Source organism: Crocodylus porosus, unplaced genomic scaffold (assembly GCF_001723895.1).
Source record: "Crocodylus porosus isolate Cpor-Errol unplaced genomic scaffold, CroPor_comp1, whole genome shotgun sequence".
Classification (NCBI taxonomy): Eukaryota; Metazoa; Chordata; order Crocodylia; family Crocodylidae; genus Crocodylus; species Crocodylus porosus.
Window position 1 is genome coordinate 38,511,128 of NW_017728949.1, and position 18,623 is coordinate 38,529,750.

Consider the following 18,623-nt stretch of genomic DNA (forward strand, 5'->3'; position numbering starts at 1 on the left):
GCACAACAATGTCTGTGGAAACAGAAAGCTGTCATAAAACAGACTTATGACTTCAGGATCAAAGGGAACTTGTCTGGGTGTCTGAGCAGGAGAAAGCTCTCATTTACATACACGTAGACTCACTACCAGCAAGGAGAATTAATGAGGTGCATTAATGTTTTTTTATTTGAAGTTCTCTTTTTTCTTTTTCCAGTTTGCACCACTGTGGAAGGCTTTCTGTCTGTCTTCTATTTAAAAAAAAAAAAATGTGAACAGCTGAGTATCAGAGTTACCATCAAATTAAAATGAATTGGGGAACCTGCCCCCGCACAAGTGTCTGAGCTTTTGTCTTCTGCTTCCACTCATCAAGACAGCCTTGCATTCATTTACATAGTAAAGGAACAATCTTTACAAATTATAGGCTAAGAAACAATTTGAAAGCTGTAGGCCTGAGCAAGATATCCTGGGTTTAAAATTCCTGCCTGATTAGAGTATTATAGGATGAGACACTATAGGAAAAATGTAGATGGCACACCATATATATTTTGTAGGAAACCTAAAGATGTTTATTGCTTACTAATATTTTACTCCTAAAAGAAGGGAGAGGAAAATGAGGTTTCTCTTAAGAGGCTCATTGATCTTTGGGCCTAGGGATACACAAGATCTCTATCAAGAGCTATCAAAATGAAGCTTTGTGTTGTGGCGTTAAATAGGACGCCTCTACACATACAGGTAAAGGTGCAATGGGATCTAATGTGCAATCCACACAATCATGCCTCCTGCCAGTCCTGGACTCTGCCTGCACTGGCAAGAAGCAAGCTCCCATGGTTGGGAGCTCCCTCAGTTCAGGGTTTCCCAGTTACAAGGGCACCCCATGGATCCCTGGGGTTGGGGAATCATGGCTGATGCAATTTCCCAGCCTTAGAGACGTGTGAAAGCCCTGGGGTTGGGGAATCACAGCTACTGTAATCTCCCAGTCCTGGAGGTTCTGCCCACCCTTGGGGTAACCATGTTCCCCCCCGACACCTAGTGGGGTTCTTGAGTCCCTGTGCTGCTGGGACCCAGGGTGGGCAGCTGCTGGAGCTGAAAGTCCCCTCAGTTGTGGGACTCCCAGCCCTGGCTGGACATGATGCACCCCTGTAGCCGGGAGCCATCAGCTGATGGGGCTCCCAGCTACGGGGGGGAGGGGGAGGGCATCCTGATACACATGCAAATTAAAGCTTTATAACACACAGCTGTTAAGTTAGTAGACATTTTTTAAGTCTAACTTTATAGCTGATTGGCACTTGGCCTAATAGATACTTTGCACATGTAGCTGGTCTCATTGTAATTGCACAATTGACCAGTTAATTGCACAACACCTATAACGTATAGAGGGGGCCTTAATTGCCATCTTGTAAAAGCATTTTAGTAATGGTTCAAAAAAATGTCTATGTTTACAGATAATTTATAAAGTTGAGAAAACATTCCAGGATACTTTAGGAAAACAATGTAAAAAATAAATACTTATTGTTTATGTTTAGTGTTGAAAGGGCAGGATCACTTTATCTGTTTTATAAAACCTCTGATAAAATTTCTACAATTAGTCTCAGAATTGTTGTCATAGGCTAGATTAGAACTGTATGTCCCTAAAATGATGCAGATTTTGAATTTGAACTTGGTCCAAGGTAAGCAGGGGGATACTGCAGAGGTACCATCCTTCTGAGAGCTGCAAGAACTCAGGTAGCCCTCTTGGCTTTGTAAGAGCTGAAGTAAGGTGAGACTTTTAAGAAATTCTAACAATGTTAGAGGAAAGCAAGGCAACCCTTACAGTGCCTCAGAAGTAATTTAATGATTCAACATATTAAGTGCGTTTTTTAAACCTGGAATTCAATGGCAACAAAAAGAACAAGACAAGGATAAACGTGTATTTTGTAATGTAGGAGATCCTTAAGGCTTTGCTTCTGCTTTTCTGTGAATGTATGTTCTTAATATTATTTATAGTCAATCTAACAAGGTTCTGCTATAGCTGTCTGAAGTACATCTGAAATAGGACTTTTTCCCCAGTGGAACACTGGACCAGTCATATATTTACATAATTTTTCCCACCTGTCACTGTTCTGCCAGCCTGATTTGTCACAAGTTCTTAAAAAAAAAAAAAGCTAGCAGTCAACGGGAAATCTTCATCCTGTTCAATTACTGTTCGTACTTCCAAGACTGTATCAGCAGAGCTGAAACAGAAACATCAGATTGCCCTATTCAGCTTTCTGACAAGCCAATAGAAACCAGTATTTTTTAGAACTATATCAAGTTGCACCAACAGGAGCAGATGCAGTGAATGCTGCTGAAGTACAGTGAAACAGAAAATAATTTAATACCTGCACACTTCTGTTGCAAATGTATTTTTGAAAGCCCTTTACTCACTCTGTTTTTGTTTCTTGTACACACTATCAGTAAGACTCAGTTTAGACCATTTCCTCTGCCCTCTGCTATCCCTGGGATCCTCCTCCCACCTTAGAATCATAGAAGAGTAAGGCTGGAAGAGACCTGAGGAGGTCATCTAGTCTCCAACTCTATGCTCTGCTCCTGTGTAGGGAGGGCAAATCATCCCTATCTAAAACAGTGATTCACAGGATAAACTTAGATATTTCAAATAGGAGTCAGTGTTTCTGACCGATTCTGACCCATTGTGGTCTTTCTGAGTTCTTTGCAATGACAGAATTGCTGTATTATTTTTCTGTAGTAAAAGTGAGTGAAAACTAAGAGCTGCCATTTTCTAAGGGGTGTCTTGAGTCTAATGAAGGGTGTCTTGAATCTAAAAGATTAAGAAACACTTGTCTAAGCCATCTCAACCAATTGTTTCTCTAATGTGCTCTTGAAAACTTTCAAGGATGGAGATTCCACAGCCTCTCTAGGTTGGCTGTTCAGTGCTTCACCCCCTCATAGTAAGGACGTTCTTTCTAACATCCAACTTAAATTTCCCTTGTTGCAATTGAAGACTGTTACTTCTTGTCCTGTCCCCTCCTGCCACAGAGAATAGTCATCTATCAACATTATCTTTAGAGCCACTCTTCTCTAAAGTGAACTAATCAGTCTTTCCTTGTAAGTCATTTTTTTCGACTTCTAATCATTTTTGTTGCTCTCTCTGAACAGTTTCCCATCTTTCTATGCCTTTCTTGAATTATGATGTCCAAAACAGAACAAAGTATCCCAGGTGAAGCCTCATTGGCACCGAGTAGAGTAGAATTACTTCCTGTGACTTACATGTGACACCCGTTAATATACCTTTGTTGCTGCCCACCCACCTTGATGTCATCTGCAGATTTACTAAGGATGCACTCCATGACTTCATCTAAGCCATCAATGAAGAAAATACTCAACAGTGTCAGACCCAAGACAGACCCCTGGAGAATCCCATTTGATACCTCATCCCAGTTAGACACTGAGCAACTGATAACTACTTTTTGAACATAATGATCCAACCAGTCACACACCCACCTTACAGTAATTTCATCTAGACTCTATTTTCTTAGTTTACTAATGAGTTTGTCATAGGAAAGAGTGTTGAAAGCTTTACTAAAATCAAAATACATTGTATCCACTGCTCACCCCCATCCACATCCTTATCAGACAAATCTATTTTGACAGGTCCATCCTGGCTATTCCTGGTCTCCTTGTTCCTGATCCCCTTGCTGTATCCTAGCGATTTCTTTGATCTGCTCCTGAATCTTTCTAGATCTTGAGGGTAGTGTGACTGGTCTATAACTTTCTTTGTTCCTCCCTGTTCTTTTTTTCAGATATTTAGCTGTTTTTCCAACTGTCTGGGACCTCATCTGTCCATGAGCTTTCAGAGATAATAGCCAGTGGCTCTCCAAATTACCTCAGGCAATTCCTTGAGTACTGTGGGATGAATTTCTTTTGGCTCTGCTGACTTGAAAAAATTCCAACTTGTCCAAATACCCTGTAATTCAGTCTTTCCCTATTCTAGACTGATTGTGTACTTCCTTTCCTATCCTTTAATTTTTTTTTGAAGACTGAAGTAAAAACCTCTTAAATACTTCAGCTTTCACATTGCATTCTCTTTGAGGAGCCTGACTTCCTTCTGCCTCTCCTATTGGCTTCTCTCTTCTGGATTTTACTGGGGGCAGCTGGACCGCTCTTCTCCCACCTAGAACCCACAGGGAGCCAATTAACCATCCTTCCTTTTCATGGGAGCAGGCAGTTTGCCTTACTTCTCCCAGAGTCAGGTAACTCACTACCTGCCCCATACTTTGCAGCATGACTGAGGGAAAGCTCAAGCTAGATTTGCTGCTCGTGACCCTTTTAACTCTGAGACTGAGATTGCATTCAGCCATTTGTATCAGCACTGGTAACCGTTAAAAGTCAAAAGAGATGCTACCCAGTAGGTGCTTCTACATGTTCATTAATGCACTATTGCTACTGCACATTAAATTTAATACCTCTAATATGAGGTCCTACATAAACGTGTATTAGGTTGCCCTAATGTGCAGTAGCAAAAGTGAACACCTTTTTAGTGATGCTTAATGTACACTAGACTAAATCTAGATTAGCATATTAGCACTGTTTTTGCTGTGACACTTTAAGGTGCAGTAGAATAGGCTACTGCACATTAAAGTGCACGTGTAGATGCCCAGTAATATACGATACATTGTTTCCAAAGCACCTACACAAATAAGGGGAAAAAATACTAGCTCCACGTTTGTACACCTGCAAAGATCATTATTTGGAAAGTACTTGCCCTGTACAGCTTTAGTCCTAAGCTTCTGTGGTTACATACTTTGCTGTTAACAGTAATAGTTGGTTCACACCATTAATGTTATACTTCTCTTCTTTTAAAACAGAATTTTCTTCTTCTCTTTATAAGCTGTCATATGTTTTGTTTCTATAAACTAGAAAACAATTTTAACAGTGAAAACTGCTTTTTAACAATGTAAATAATATATGTTGTGTTGTTTCTATTGTGTTTTGTGGCAAAGTTTGAAATATAGTATTTTTATATCAGTGACCTATGAGATGTGTTATCTTTCATGGGACCCTGTTTAGAGAAATTACTTATTCTGAAAAGATCAATTGACTGCTCAGAAAAAAACTGAGGAAAACTTGAAGCTTTTCAATTTTATTTCAGATTTTCCCTTTGGTAACATTGGGAAAGCATGCAAAATGTTGTTGTAACCCTTTTTTCCTCCTAGTCATTAAGAAAAACATTAAAAAATATAGACCTCTTCTTTCAGAAATACATTTTATATATAGAAACAAAAGATTTTTTTTAATATATTGAAACAAAAGATAAATGCGAGACATTTTGTTGTAAGCCTTTAATTCAAGACAGTTATCAAATAATTACTCAAGTGTTGTATGTAGCTGGATGATGTAGCCCAGTCCAGCCAGGATGCCTGAGGCAGCATGATTGTGGCAGTGTGGCTACTATTGCAGAACCTGTTTTTGTACCCCTCCACAAAGGTAGCACCTGGGGCTGCTCCCCAGTTATATTCCTGAATGTAGCTTTTGAAACAGGCTGAATATAAGTTTTCTTGGTCTTATTTTGTTTTTACATTGTGTTCAGCACTGGTGAATGAATTCAGCATTGAGCAAGACAAGCAGTGGACAAGACACTCGATTAATTGAGTCTGCTGGAGTATTCTAATCCAGTGTGCTGCAGCATCACATATATTCAGTGTCCTGCATTTCAAAATGGTGGCAAGGGCACTTTAGCTAAAACTCATCAAACAAGCTTTAGTTAAAGCACCCCCACAGCTATTTTGAAATGTGGGATGTTGAATACACATGCTGCTGTGGTATTTTAATTAGAGCAGCTGTCTAGGAGCTGCTCTAATTAAAATCTACCCTCCCCCTGCCTCTGGAGCTTGGTTATAGATACCCAATAGTTCTTTATATATCAAAGCCAGTTACAAAAGAAGGGTAGCAGAAGAATGTACAAGTGCTGAGTAGCTAGATCCAGAAGAGACCTTATTCATGGAGGGACAACTTAGATAGCTAGATTTTGTCTAAGTTCAAAACGGTAGTCCAAACCACCTCCCACCCCCCTCTCCCCAACCCTTGCACGGCTGTTTTCAAAGTCTAAAGATGCTTAACTCTGTAAGCATCTCACAATTTTATTTTAGTGTTACGTAAGTGCCTGTGGATTCACAGGTGTCATGACCAAAGCCCCTGTCTTGACCAGGTTGAGCAGCTGGGCACTTAAATCACAGCTAAGCTCCTGATCAAGCCAAGGAGCTTGATCAGTTAGATGTATTCTGGTTATACCTACAGCACATGTAGAAGGGTCAGGCTTCTCAAAAATCCAGCTGTGGGTTCTTTCTTTTAGTTTAGTTGCGGACTCCTTGCTTTCTCTCCGGTTTTATTTATGTAATTGTTTGTTTTGAAGTGTGCCCAACAGCTGTCTGCTAAGGTAAAAATAAGTGAAACAAAACACTTTGTCGTTTATGTGAATAGAAATCATTTCTATCCAGCATAGTAGGGTACTTGCTCAATAATGATTAATTCAAGTGAAAGTATGGTGCCTGCAGGATTGCCACAATCAGAAGTATTTCAGTGGAGTAGCGCTAGTGATGCATTTTGAGCAGTATGTGGGAAACGTTAATTGAGGCACCAGAACATACAGAAGTTACTTATTTGGCTCAGTTTTTCTTAAAATCAGAAATATGCAACTGGAAGGACCTGAAGATAGCATCTAGTCCAGCCCCCAACATTGGTGAAGAATCAACTATGTCTGTTTAAAAGCCTCCATTGAAGGACAGTCAGTGGTTTCTTTTAAGAACCTCATTGCAGTCCTTTACTACCATTTCAGTAGGTTTTTCTAATACCTAACTTACAAGTTGTTTGCTGCAAAATAAGTAAAATCACGTCTTGTCCAACCCCCAGTGGAAGTGGAGGACAGCTGATCACCACCCACCTTTTAACCTTTTTTGAAAATTGTTACCATGTAATTTCTTCCACAATCATCTCATGAACCATATTTTATTTTGTGGCTTTGAGAACTAGAGCCACACAGAAGGGAGAAGGGAGACTTGAGGCACAATACAAACATAGCAATTATCTGCAGAACTGTGAACAAAGAATTGCTTCTGAGGCCTCTCCCACAGACAGTATATGATGTACTCATCCAGAGCCATCCACTTTTTCCCCCCGAGCTATGGTTTCAAGTTGCAGTGAGAAAAATCCTTCATTTAGGCTACAAAAATGCTTTGTTTAAGCTAAGCACCTGGGATGAAGTCCTGATCCCATTGTCATCAGTGGCAGACCCCTACTGCTTACAGTAAAGGCAGGATTTTACCCATGGAGCACAAGTCAGGATAGACCAGATATCACCTTTAGGGGAGGGAAAGGAATGTTGGTTGTTGTTACTTTGTGCATGTGTGTGTGTGTTTATAATGAGGAAGCTGCTTGTGTTTAGCTTATAATTTGAACTCCCAAGAAGTCCATGAAAGCTCAAGTCCAGTGTCTCCTCTCAGGACTTTTTCAAGTAGTTTGTCCTTTTTCAATGACTGGTTAAAAGACCCTTTCCACCAGCTTCTTTGATTTTGCAGTTGCATCTTTCTGTGTGGTTTCTCCCTTCTATAGAGTGATCCCCAACATGCCTTGACATGATACAGAAGCTTGTGTGTCTTGGTTCAGTATTTCCCTATTCCTAACTTATATTTGCTGCTCTAAAAGGTGCAGCTCACCAGATCTCCCAAGTCAATTGTCTTAAACATACCAGGCTAGTTGTACATCATGTACATACAGTTTAAACAGAAGTTTTGAAACAGCAGGAGCACATCGCTGTGGCAGTGTAGTGTTGGCATGACGGTTTGTGCCTGCTGACACAATGTTGCTGTAGCCTTAAGAATCACAATGGGATGGAAGAGAAAAGGCAGTCCCTTGGGTATGTACGGCCTGGACCTTTTTTTTTTTTGCATAAATTGTGTTATCTAAAGTCCCAGCTTAATTATTTAACACTTGCACATAAAATAATTTGTTAAAATACTTATATTTATGCCTAGGTCCTGATTCTGCCCATGAAAATGTAATGGAGGGATCTCTGACCTATACAGAGCCCCACATACTCCAGTGGGACACCATAACAGTGCAGAGCCATACCTGGGAGGAACTCATTGTTAATTCCATGTTAATTTCTTTATAAAGTACTAAAGCATGGTGCAGTAACTGCCTATTTTTAGCCACTACTTTGCCATAGCAGCATGCTAAAATGGGAAAGCCTGCCACTATGGTGAAGTAGCTGCTGGTCACATGTAGACTCACATAATCACTACATGCCCGTAGCACATTGTACGCCAACATATCATGTTGCTTTGGCGATGTAGGGCAACATGTAGATGTGCCCTTTGCGGGAGTGATTTTTTTACAAGCAGAATACAATAGTATGCTCTAATTCCATGTACCCTCATTAAGAGAAATACTGATTACATGAGCAGGATACACTAGTATCCTCACATTTGAATGTGTAAGGTTATCAAATATAGTTTATATAAAGATGCTAAGAATTCTTCATTGTCAGAGGTCAACTTAAAATGATTTATATTCCCAGCCTGCACTGCAAGCTGAATAATATGATCCTCTGCACTGTGGTGTTATCAAATGGGAATCTAAATTCAGGGTTTTATGTAAATAAGCAGTGCCAAAAAATATTACTATAATTGTAAATTGCATTTGTGTGGAGTTTAATTGGCAGAAATCCCTAATGTAAGTGTCACTTTTCAGTATACATAGACTTCTATAGAACATCAGTAGAGAAAGAGAAATTTTAAAAGTCAGAGGGTATTATAATAACCTTCCTTTTTAAATTTCCCTCTTTCTCCATCACCTGACCTAAATAGCTCCAGAAATGAATTTTGCTATGTGTGTCCCAAAACAACCAGGATGCTTTTCTAAAACTGTTTCCAACCAATTGTAAATTATCTCCATGCCAGAGCTATCTTACTCTGTTACCTCCTTTGGCAGAGCATATATTTCCCCCGATATCACTTACCTTAATGTGAAGATATCTGAAATGAATCAAGATTAGAATATAATAACATCTGGAAAACTGTAGATCCCTTTTATATAAAACAGCTTTATGTCTGTGACACTGGATCATTAGAGACTCCTGTCAAGTTACAGTTGGAAGGATCTGTATTTCCAGGCCCTAAAATACGAAAAAGGTGTTTGTCATGAGTTTGTGACCAGCTGTCATCCACAGATTATTCAGTAAAGGCAGTTTCTCCCTAGGGAATTGTATTTTTGTACTGTTTGTAACTATAAAAGTGATTTAAAGACAGGTTGTTTATTACGGCATTAATAAATTGATGAGTGTATTTAGTAATACATTTTGCAAACCTTTTCAAAGATGGGATTACAGCACTGGCTATTAGGAGGCTATTAATGAAATAGGCAATAGAAATGGAAAATGCAATAAAAAGTAAAGTTCATAGCAGTACTATTCACCAAGCTGAATGGAAAACCAGATACGTTTCATGTGTAGGAAATATTGAGCAGAAGAAGCATCCTCTTTTAGTTTGCTTGCTCTGTTGTTCTTTCCTGCAAGTGATTGCTTTTTATAGAATGACTACTTTAAAGTGCTCTCTGTATGTTTTACCTTATTTTCTGGTCTACACACACACACACACACACACACACACACGCACGTATGGGCACAGACACTATCTGTAAAAACACAAAGGTATACTTACTTATTTTCTTCATTAGTCTAACAGTGTAAAGCAAAGTCTCTACAGCCATGTGTCTAAAGGATGCTGTAAAATGCCTGTCTTCAACATATCCAAGTTAGGAGTCTGCTCCCCCTGCAAAATTAGTTGAAATAAAGAAGATCTCGGTGCTTCTGAAATATTAATATGTTAAGACAGCTACCCAGCTGGCAGCCCATGGGCCACATGAAGCCCAGGAGGGGTTAACCTGTGGCCCATAGGCTTCTGGTCTGTGCACCATTCCCTCCACTGTTCCCTGCTGTTGTCACCAGGCTCTTCAGGCTCTGCCTTCTAATTCCTGCCCCCACCCTGCAGGGCAGGATGGCTGGATGGGACAGAGCAGGCGGTACTCTGTGCAGTACAGCACTGTGGGGGGGGAGAGGGAGGGGGATATTCTATGCAGCATGGTCGCAGAAGAGACAGAGTCTAGCCGGGAAGGCATGTGGCTTCACGCCTGTCAGAAACTGGACAGCCCTGTACTGAGATTTCTTTTTCTAGTGGGCAGTTTATGCCAGTATGCTCTCTCAAACAGTGGCCAGAACCATAGGCTGGTGTCATAAAAGAACTATAGGCATCAGTGAGCTCCGTTGACTGCTCTTCCGGTATGTATACGTTGGTTCCATGGGGCTCAGTGACTTGTCTCCCATCAATTTACCTTTAGCATGCATGCTGTGAAGTCATTTAATATTTGTACTTTAAAGTCAAAGCAGCATGGATATGAGGAAACTAGGGCCCAATTCTGTCTGTCCTCAGATAGGAGCTTTTTCCACCAGGGGCAGGGGGCATGGACAGATTGGCCTGGCTCCCAGCTGCAGGGAAACCTGCACTGGGTGCTTTACTTCCCTCCCTGAGCTGGGCCGATCACCCAGCCAAGCCCTCTGCTTGGCCGACAGACCAGCTGAGGAGGAATTGGAGGGAAAAATGTGCCCCCCCAAGCACCCTGGCTTTGGACCCCAGCCAGGCTGTGCCTGGCACAGGGGTTGGGGGGCCCTCAGTGGGAGCCATTTCCTGCCCCCACTCTCTCCTCAGCCAACCTGCCAGCTGGGGAGGGGGCATGGCTGGGTGATCACCCCAGCCTTTGGCTCAGATCAGGACTGCAGACTTCCCTGCAGCTGGGAGCTAGGCAGCTAACCCTGTGATATGTTCTCCCCGGCCAGCAGGCTGACTGAGAAGGAAGTGGGGAGGAAAAACAGCAGCCTCCTCCCCCTCCCTCTCCCATCCTTGTTGCAGACCCCCGCTGCGTCCCAAGGCGGTGGAGCAAGCACAACCCCTAGTGCTGCCACTTCGCTGGAGCTGGCCTATGGGAGTCAGAGCATCAGGGCTGCCCAGCAGTTCCTAGGCAGAGCTATAGCACAGTGCCTCGTCCCTGCCCCTGCTGCGGAGCCAGGCCTGCCCCAAGCCCTCTGTGTCAGGTGAATCCTTCCCTCCTGCATGGCAGGAGCCAACCCCTGCTGCCCATCAGCCCTGCCAGGCACAACCTCTGTGGCTCCTAGCCCACTCTACCCACCAGGCTGTGGCAGGGCTACAGCGGGTTAACACTGGAGGGGGGAGGGGGCTCATATCCCAGGCTGTAGTTCCCTTGCCCCAGCCTGTCTTGCAGTACAGGACTCCCCAGTGAGTGCAGCCCACAGCCTGGCAGGTCCTGAAGGGCAGCTGGGGGGAGGGGAATGCCCACCCTGTGCCCGGCAGAGGGGGGAAGCCAGCAGTGGGGGCTTTATTCCCCAGCAGGGGAGGGGATGAGGCAAGGGAATCCACCCCATTCCTGGCTGCTAGAGGTGGAAAAGTCCTTGCTGGCAGCTGCGGGGTGGGGCCAGCCCTGCTCCGCTGGAGCAGAGAGCACAGAGCACAGCCCAGGGCTGAGGAGAATGCCGGGGACTCTGGTTTAACTTAAACCAGGAAAGGGTCTGGGACAGAAGACACATAAACCAGTTTGACCCAAATCAGTTAAGTCTGATACTACATTCAACCAGGTTTGTCTTAAACCAGTTTTGGCCATTTTGAAACTGGTTTATGTGCACTGAACTTATGTTCTGTTATAGGTTTAAACCAGTTTCTGATCACTTAAACTGGTTTATGTGTAACTTCTATCCCTAGCTTTATAGTATACTTGTACGCACAACAAAATCGGCCTTTAAAGAGGCTTAACTGCTCTTTTGCACTGCTTCAATAGCTTCGCTATTTACACCTTTGGCAGTGTATTTTGCTTTAATTCCATGACAATGTACATGTTCGATAGCATATTTCACTTTAAATGACCCTGTTACATAGCAAGGTAAAACCCATCCAAAGTATTTTAGTTTGCTATATAAAGTGCAATGTTGCATGGGGAGCTGGAAGCCCAGACATGCTCGGGGAAGCTGGGGCTTGGTGGGATTCCAGTGCCCCATTCACCACCCCCACCAACTTCTCCCGCCACTAATACACCCAGCCACCATCCTGCTGCCTTGCTGCACTGCCCCGGGGCAAGCCAAGCTGTTCCCAGGTGGTACAAGGTGGCGGGAAGGCGGTCGGGACAGTGCCTGGGGTGCTGGAGCCTGCCTGCCTCTCCCAGAGCCGGGGGAACCAGCTGCTGGAGGGCCAAGCAGCCCCTAAGCTGTGGGGGACCCTGGACCTTCCCTCCATGGTGGTGGCACCCTCCCGCTAGCACCCTGTCCAGACGATCCTGGGGGGCACTGCCACTGTGGAAGGAAGCCCCAGGCCCTGCACAGCTCAGGCTGTGCAACCTGGTGGCAGCTCATGCAGGCAGGCTCCACTGAGGAAAAAAAAAGAAAAAAGCAGCGAGGGCCCTGATCTTTTTCTTTTTTTTCCCTCTCGGAGCCTGCCTGCCTGCCTGAGCTGCGCAGGGCCTGGTGCTTCCCTCCACAGTGGCAGTGCCCCCTGGGACCAGCTGGATGGACTGCTAGCGGGCAGATGCTGCCCAGGGTGCAAAGCCACCTCAGAGGGAAGGACTGGGGTCCTCTGCAGCTCAGGGACCAGTCAGCCTGCCAGCAGCTCAACATGTCCCCCCACCCCAGGAAAGGCTCTAGGGGTGGAAAGATCAGGCCCCTCACCATTTTTTTTCTGGTGGAGCCTGCCCATGGCAGGGGTAGGCAGGTGTCCTGATGGGGGAGCCATGACACACAGTGAGGTCACATGACTTGACGGAGGTCCCTAAATTGAAGTGGTAGGTTTTTTAATGACACAATTAAAAACACACCAATTAAAAACCCACCATTTTGATTTAGGGAGAACTAAACCCCCGTCACATGTATAAGCACCCATAGTTTATTTTATTATAGATTCATAATGTATTGTTTCTTCATTGTTTGCAAAGAGAGAAGAAAATGATAGTGCAGTCAAACAACTGAATCAAGTATTTGTTTTAGAGTTAGAGCTGATTGGGAAATACATTTTTTTTCTAGTTTGGATAAAGCTAAATATTTATGACAATTGTTGTAATAGACAAGTTTCTAAAAATAGAAACAATGTTGGGGCACACTCAACGAATAATTAAAGGCATACTTTCTATTGAGCAAATCAAGTACTTTACTGTGTAAGGGGCTAGTTAGGTGCCACATTAATTATGTCTAGATATGTATAACTAATGTGTACTGAAAGCAACATTAACTGTACAGACATTCCTGTGCACTCTTTAGTTCTAATTTTTTTGCAAAACATTACTTTTCCATTTTTTTAAATGTAAGCCTTTCTGTAATTTACGTATAAAATCAACTGAGCACTTAAAAACAATTTTGCTTCTATTTGGAAAATATTTACACTAGAATATTCTTGTATTAATGTTGTAGTCCCTATAAGTGTACAATAAAATGTGTGTGACAAAGGAGCCTTGTACAATTATAGGATGTAAAGATACTTGAATACTGAAACTCTTCCGAGTGGTATATTTACTTTATTTCTGAATAGTAGCAGTCAAAATTCAGAGCTGCTGGCTAGATATCCAGATGTTTCTTGCATTACAGCATTGTAAATTGCATCAGACTATATTGCGTTGCTCAAGTTGCTGTAAAATGGACAACTCTTACAGTCTAAATTCTTACAGGCTACAGTATGGATGGTTTGTGTACTTCTTGATCAAATTAGCATCCTCCCACTGGCATTTGTACTTCTGAAACAAAGAGGTATATTGTTTGAAATTTGGGTCTAGAAGGCTATATTTGCAGGTCAGGAGCATAGGAAATGTTCTAAGAATGAGACAAAGGGGAAACAAATGAATTTTGAGTAAGAACTTTTCCCGTTCTTTTGGCATTTCTAGGCAGCAAACATCCCACTGGCATCAGAACTTGGCATCGATGACATCCACTTTGATGACTTTTCACTTGATGTGGATGCCATGATTACTGCAGCCCTCCGGATGTTCATGGAGCTTGGAATGGTTCAGAAATTTAAAATTGACTATGAGGTAACCATCTGTTCTGTAAAGATACCTGCCACTTTTGTCTTGGCAGTGTTATGTCCGTTCGTACACGTTTTAGTAGCCCTGATACAATTTGTACTTTTTATTTCAGACATTGTGTAGGTGGCTTTTGACAGTTAGGAAGAATTATCGAATGGTTCTGTATCACAACTGGAGGCATGCTTTCAATGTGTGCCAGCTGATGTTTGCAATGTTAACTGTAAGTATCTATTCAGAGAGACAGTTCCATAAGAGCTTTTATTGTCATGATATCTTACCTGTCTAAACTTGTTTTCCCCAACATTTGTTGTCTTTTCTAGTTACGATATTATTTGAAATAGAAATGTACAAGAAATTAGGACATCCAACTTATAGCATCACATATTTGACAACTTTTTTAATATTTTAGCAACAGTGTTATTGCAGGCACATTAAAATGACTAATAACAGATGGCAGTTTTGGAGGACTATATTATTATCTAGCTCTCGATTTTACAGCAGTGATTTCCCTTCCTGATTTTGCATTTATTTCTGTCTTTGAAAATGGAGGTCACAAGAACGTGGAAGATTAGGATTGTTTGGTGTGTTTTTTCTGTCCTAGTTTCATTTAAATTGATATAGATGACATTGCCTTAAAACATTTTAGCAGTGGTCTTAGCTGTGAACTATGTTGTTCCTACAAAATCCGTAGACAACATCATACTGTGTACTACTATCAGCAATCATAGAGTCTCCTGTCAGCAAAGAAGTAACTCTTGCTGATGCTAATAATTTCTTTTACCTGTAGAAAACGTCACTACAGGATAGAATTCATATTTTCAAAAGTTGGTAATGGTATTCTGCAAGTACAGAGTTTAAACAATTGGTAGAAAAAGTGGTGACCCTTCAGTATTTATAGTTAGTTAATAGGGCTCAGTCAGGGGATTGTTATTGTAAATATTCATCTATTTATGTGTTTATTGTAGGTGTGGATTTTATTTATATATTTATTTTGGAATGCTCCACGTTTCAACTTTATTTTTTACTAGAGATGAGCTACAGCCAAAATGTCAAATCCAAATTCCTCCATTTCAACGGAATATAGGATGAATTCCTGGATTCAAATTTGCTCTTAAGACTTTTGTTCAAGGTAGAACCAAAAATTACAGCTCTTTTGATTTGGATGTAGCAGAAACCCTGGGAGAGCATCTGTACTTGGGAGACTTCAACCCAGGATGGTGGAAATCTTGTGAGAACAGATTATTTTGTAGATCTCATTCAAGGCCGCAGAAGCCCATTTGCTGTGAGATTTCTGCTGCCTGACGAACGAGCTGTGAATTTTCACTCCACAAACCTGAATTGTGTTCCTTTTACAGTCTCAGACTTGAATCCTCAAACCCTAATGTAAATCTAATCAAAACCTGGCTCCAAACACAGGGTCCATCATGACCCTTAAAAGAAGGCCCTGCAGGCCCTGTGTTTGTGCAAACACATAGTTTGTAGCCTGAAATAAAAGTCTGAAAGTTTGGTAAAGCATGTCCTAAAGTGATACAGCTTTAAAAGAAAACATAGGGATATGAAAAGTGAATAGCTTTAAAAGTTTTTTTTTTTGAAGACATGTCTTTGTTCAAATTATAATATAATCATAGTAATTCAAATTACAATAACATTATGAACTATACCAGTAGTATCAGTAAAAACTGATGCAAGTTGTTTTTTTGTGAATCAACTCTGTTTTTATCCCTTGAGTATTTGCATTTAAAATTTGGATCTTCACTATTATTTTCAAACTTGTTTTGAAGCAACAATTTGTTATTTCTGGCAAGAAACACACCTCTTTATGGGGAAAAAAAGATAAATTTCTATCTTTTGGGTAAAACTGTGATCTTTTCAGGGTGAAAAGACAATTTTATTGTTTTTTATTCACCCAAAAATGTTGAGAGTAAAGAAAATATAGCCTTTTCCCCCTGTGAACTTGTGAAAGTTTTTTCTTTTCTAGTTTTGCAGGTTTTAAACTTACACAGGTTTAAGACACCCCTAATATGAATAGCAATACTCTAGTGTTTCAGAACAGATACTACAGTTGCACATTAATCATAGAAAATCAAATTCAGGTACCAAAACAAAGGCTGCTTTTGAAAACATTGGTCTATTTATTCTTCAAGGTCATACAGGAAGCATGTAACAGAGCCAGGAAAAAAACCTGAATCTTCTGATTTGTTGCCCTAAATTAGTCACAATAAGATTATCTTTTTGAATCAAGGGCTGTGCAAATCAATTTCATATAATTCTTTTACACTATAAAAAATGAGCTGTCATAAATTGGTACAGGAGATACTACACATTTCTTTTTGTGACCAGTAATGTCACATTCTGGCTAACTAACTCTTGTTTTAATGGAAGAGTGTAAAAATACTCACATGTCAACAAAAGACTGAAAGGAAATCCTGTAAATCAGTTGGAAGTTCCTACCTTCCCTCTATACCAGTTCTTGTACAAGATTGTGTCATATGTTGAGACAGCAAACATATGGATGATGAAACCCAGGGTGAAATATATAGGATCTAAAAGCATATTATTTAGGCACCAGTTAGAAATCTCTTGTTCAAGAATTAAGAAGATGTAATAAATTTTGTTGAAAAATTATATCAGCAATCAAAGCACACGAGCACTTTTATGATGCATTACCAATATATTGCTATAGAACTCCATTTTGGAAAATCCTCCGTCATTTTTGGAAATTGAGCAGAAGCATCGTGAAGTTCAGCTACTTGTGCTCTTCCTTTCCCTCAGGAGAACTTAATCATTTTTACTGTAAGACTCCTACTGCTAGCCAGTCTCTGAAATGCTATTAGTATTACTTACATTGTTGGAGGTAGCATTCTCAAAGCTGCAGAGCCTGAACTGTTACCAATACACATCAAATAAGACCTGATCCATTGTCCACTAAAGTCTTTTTGCTCACTTCAGCAGAGGTTGGATCAGGTCTTCTGTACTTTATGGCTGCATGCAGACCAGCATGGATGTTTGTTTCCCTGGGGACAAGTAGCAGTGGCACACCTTGTGCCATGCTGTTTGTCCCCAGAGAATACCTGTGCCATACACACTATGTTGTGTGGCAGGTTACCCTGGGTGGGGTATGGGAAGCTGGGGCTAGCAACTATGCTGGCCCCAACACCCTTACCTGGGGTCCTGGGGGCCTTGGGGAGCTGCAGCCACAGTGCTCTGGGAGCTGGGAGCCTGACCAGCAGCTGGAGTGTGGCTGCTGCCAGCCAGGCTCTGGTTTTGGGTGGCATGTGTTGCCACCATGTGTGCCACCCTGCTTTTTTTTGGCATGGGTTTTTTGACCCTGGGATATCCCAGGGTGAAAAAATCCCCTGGCACTGCAAGGTAGCAGCGTGGGGAACACTTGCATGTGCAGTGTGTGGCGCTGCAGACAGGTCTGCGGCACCACATACTGCACATCCATGCTCGTCTAGACGTGACCTATGTGCTCATGGTATAGTAAAAATGTCATCTAGTATATCCCATAACTCCCTTTTATTATACCTATCACAACCTCACTGCACTCAGGGCACCTCTCATTAGTCTCAAGGCACTTCTGAGAAAATGCCAGCTCTTATCTTTCACTCATTTTTTGACTATAGAAAACAATAACACTATTCTTCTGCAAAACAGTCAGAAAGATCACAACAGGTCAAAAGGTTTTACATTGTGGATCCCGATTTGAAATTTCTCGGTTTATCTTGTTAATCGTGTGTAGATATTTTCACACCTGTGCACTGTGTATTGTGTGGCACCCTGTTACACTCTTAAAAGGATCTCATGCATCCAGGGATGCTGTGACACGCTGGTTGCGAATCACTGTATTACACAGATCTACAAAGTGAGGTAGAAGAATAAAGAGGTATGAAGCCATGCAAAGTTCTGATCTGCACTGTATTATTGGCTTGCTGTTTCATGATTGTGTCTCAGACCATTAAACCATGTGGCATTTCTTAAGACAAAGTATGTTACATTAGTCATTATGAAAGGAATAGAACAGAGATGTTCAGTGAATGAGAAATGTAACTCAAAAGAGGAGTGAGAGTTGCAGTTGTTCTCATGGTGCTTTAATGTTTGGAAGAGTTTGTTCTGCTGCTTATAACTGCATATGCTTCCCTGGCTAAACCTACAAGATAGTTCTGTGTCTGAAACGTGTTGTTGTGTCATTAGATAACGGATATGAAACCTTAAGCTAAACTTCATGAGCATGTTGACTAAGTGCACGCAATGGTAATTTTTCAAGATTTATAAGCTTGACATTTTAGCATTCCAAACACACCACTGATACATGACTGAATAGTAAAACAAAAGCCATAGCAAACTGTTTAACAAATGGAAATTGGACTGCATTGAAATCTGTTTAGTTCTGTCAAATGAGCTCTGTATATATTCAAGAGGAAAAGATTTTTGTAGGTAATATCTTTTATTGAACCAATTGTATATAGGAAGGATACAGATAAGTTTTTGCGTAGAAATACCCCTCCTCAAGAGTACTTTCCACCGAAATTGGAACTCATGGGTAC

At 41.5% G+C, this 18,623-nt stretch overlaps 1 protein-coding gene and 1 long non-coding RNA gene across 2 annotated transcripts in view; one reads left to right on the plus strand and one right to left on the minus strand.

The window, feature by feature from the left end:
• The window catches only part of PDE11A (phosphodiesterase 11A), a 254,387-nt gene that overhangs the window by 174,026 nt on the left and 61,738 nt on the right, over positions 1-18,623 (plus strand). Inside the window, exons 11-12 of the mRNA XM_019554498.1 lie at positions 13,936-14,082; positions 14,189-14,296. Coding sequence (XP_019410043.1) covers positions 13,936-14,082; positions 14,189-14,296 — 255 coding nt within the window. The remainder of the gene's footprint in view (positions 1-13,935; positions 14,083-14,188; positions 14,297-18,623) is intronic.
• On the minus strand, positions 18-11,888 carry LOC109323088. Its single transcript, XR_002104537.1, has 3 exons — positions 11,791-11,888; positions 696-699; positions 18-28 (listed from the first exon to the last, which is right to left on the minus strand). It is a non-coding gene; the product is annotated as an uncharacterized LOC109323088 (long non-coding RNA).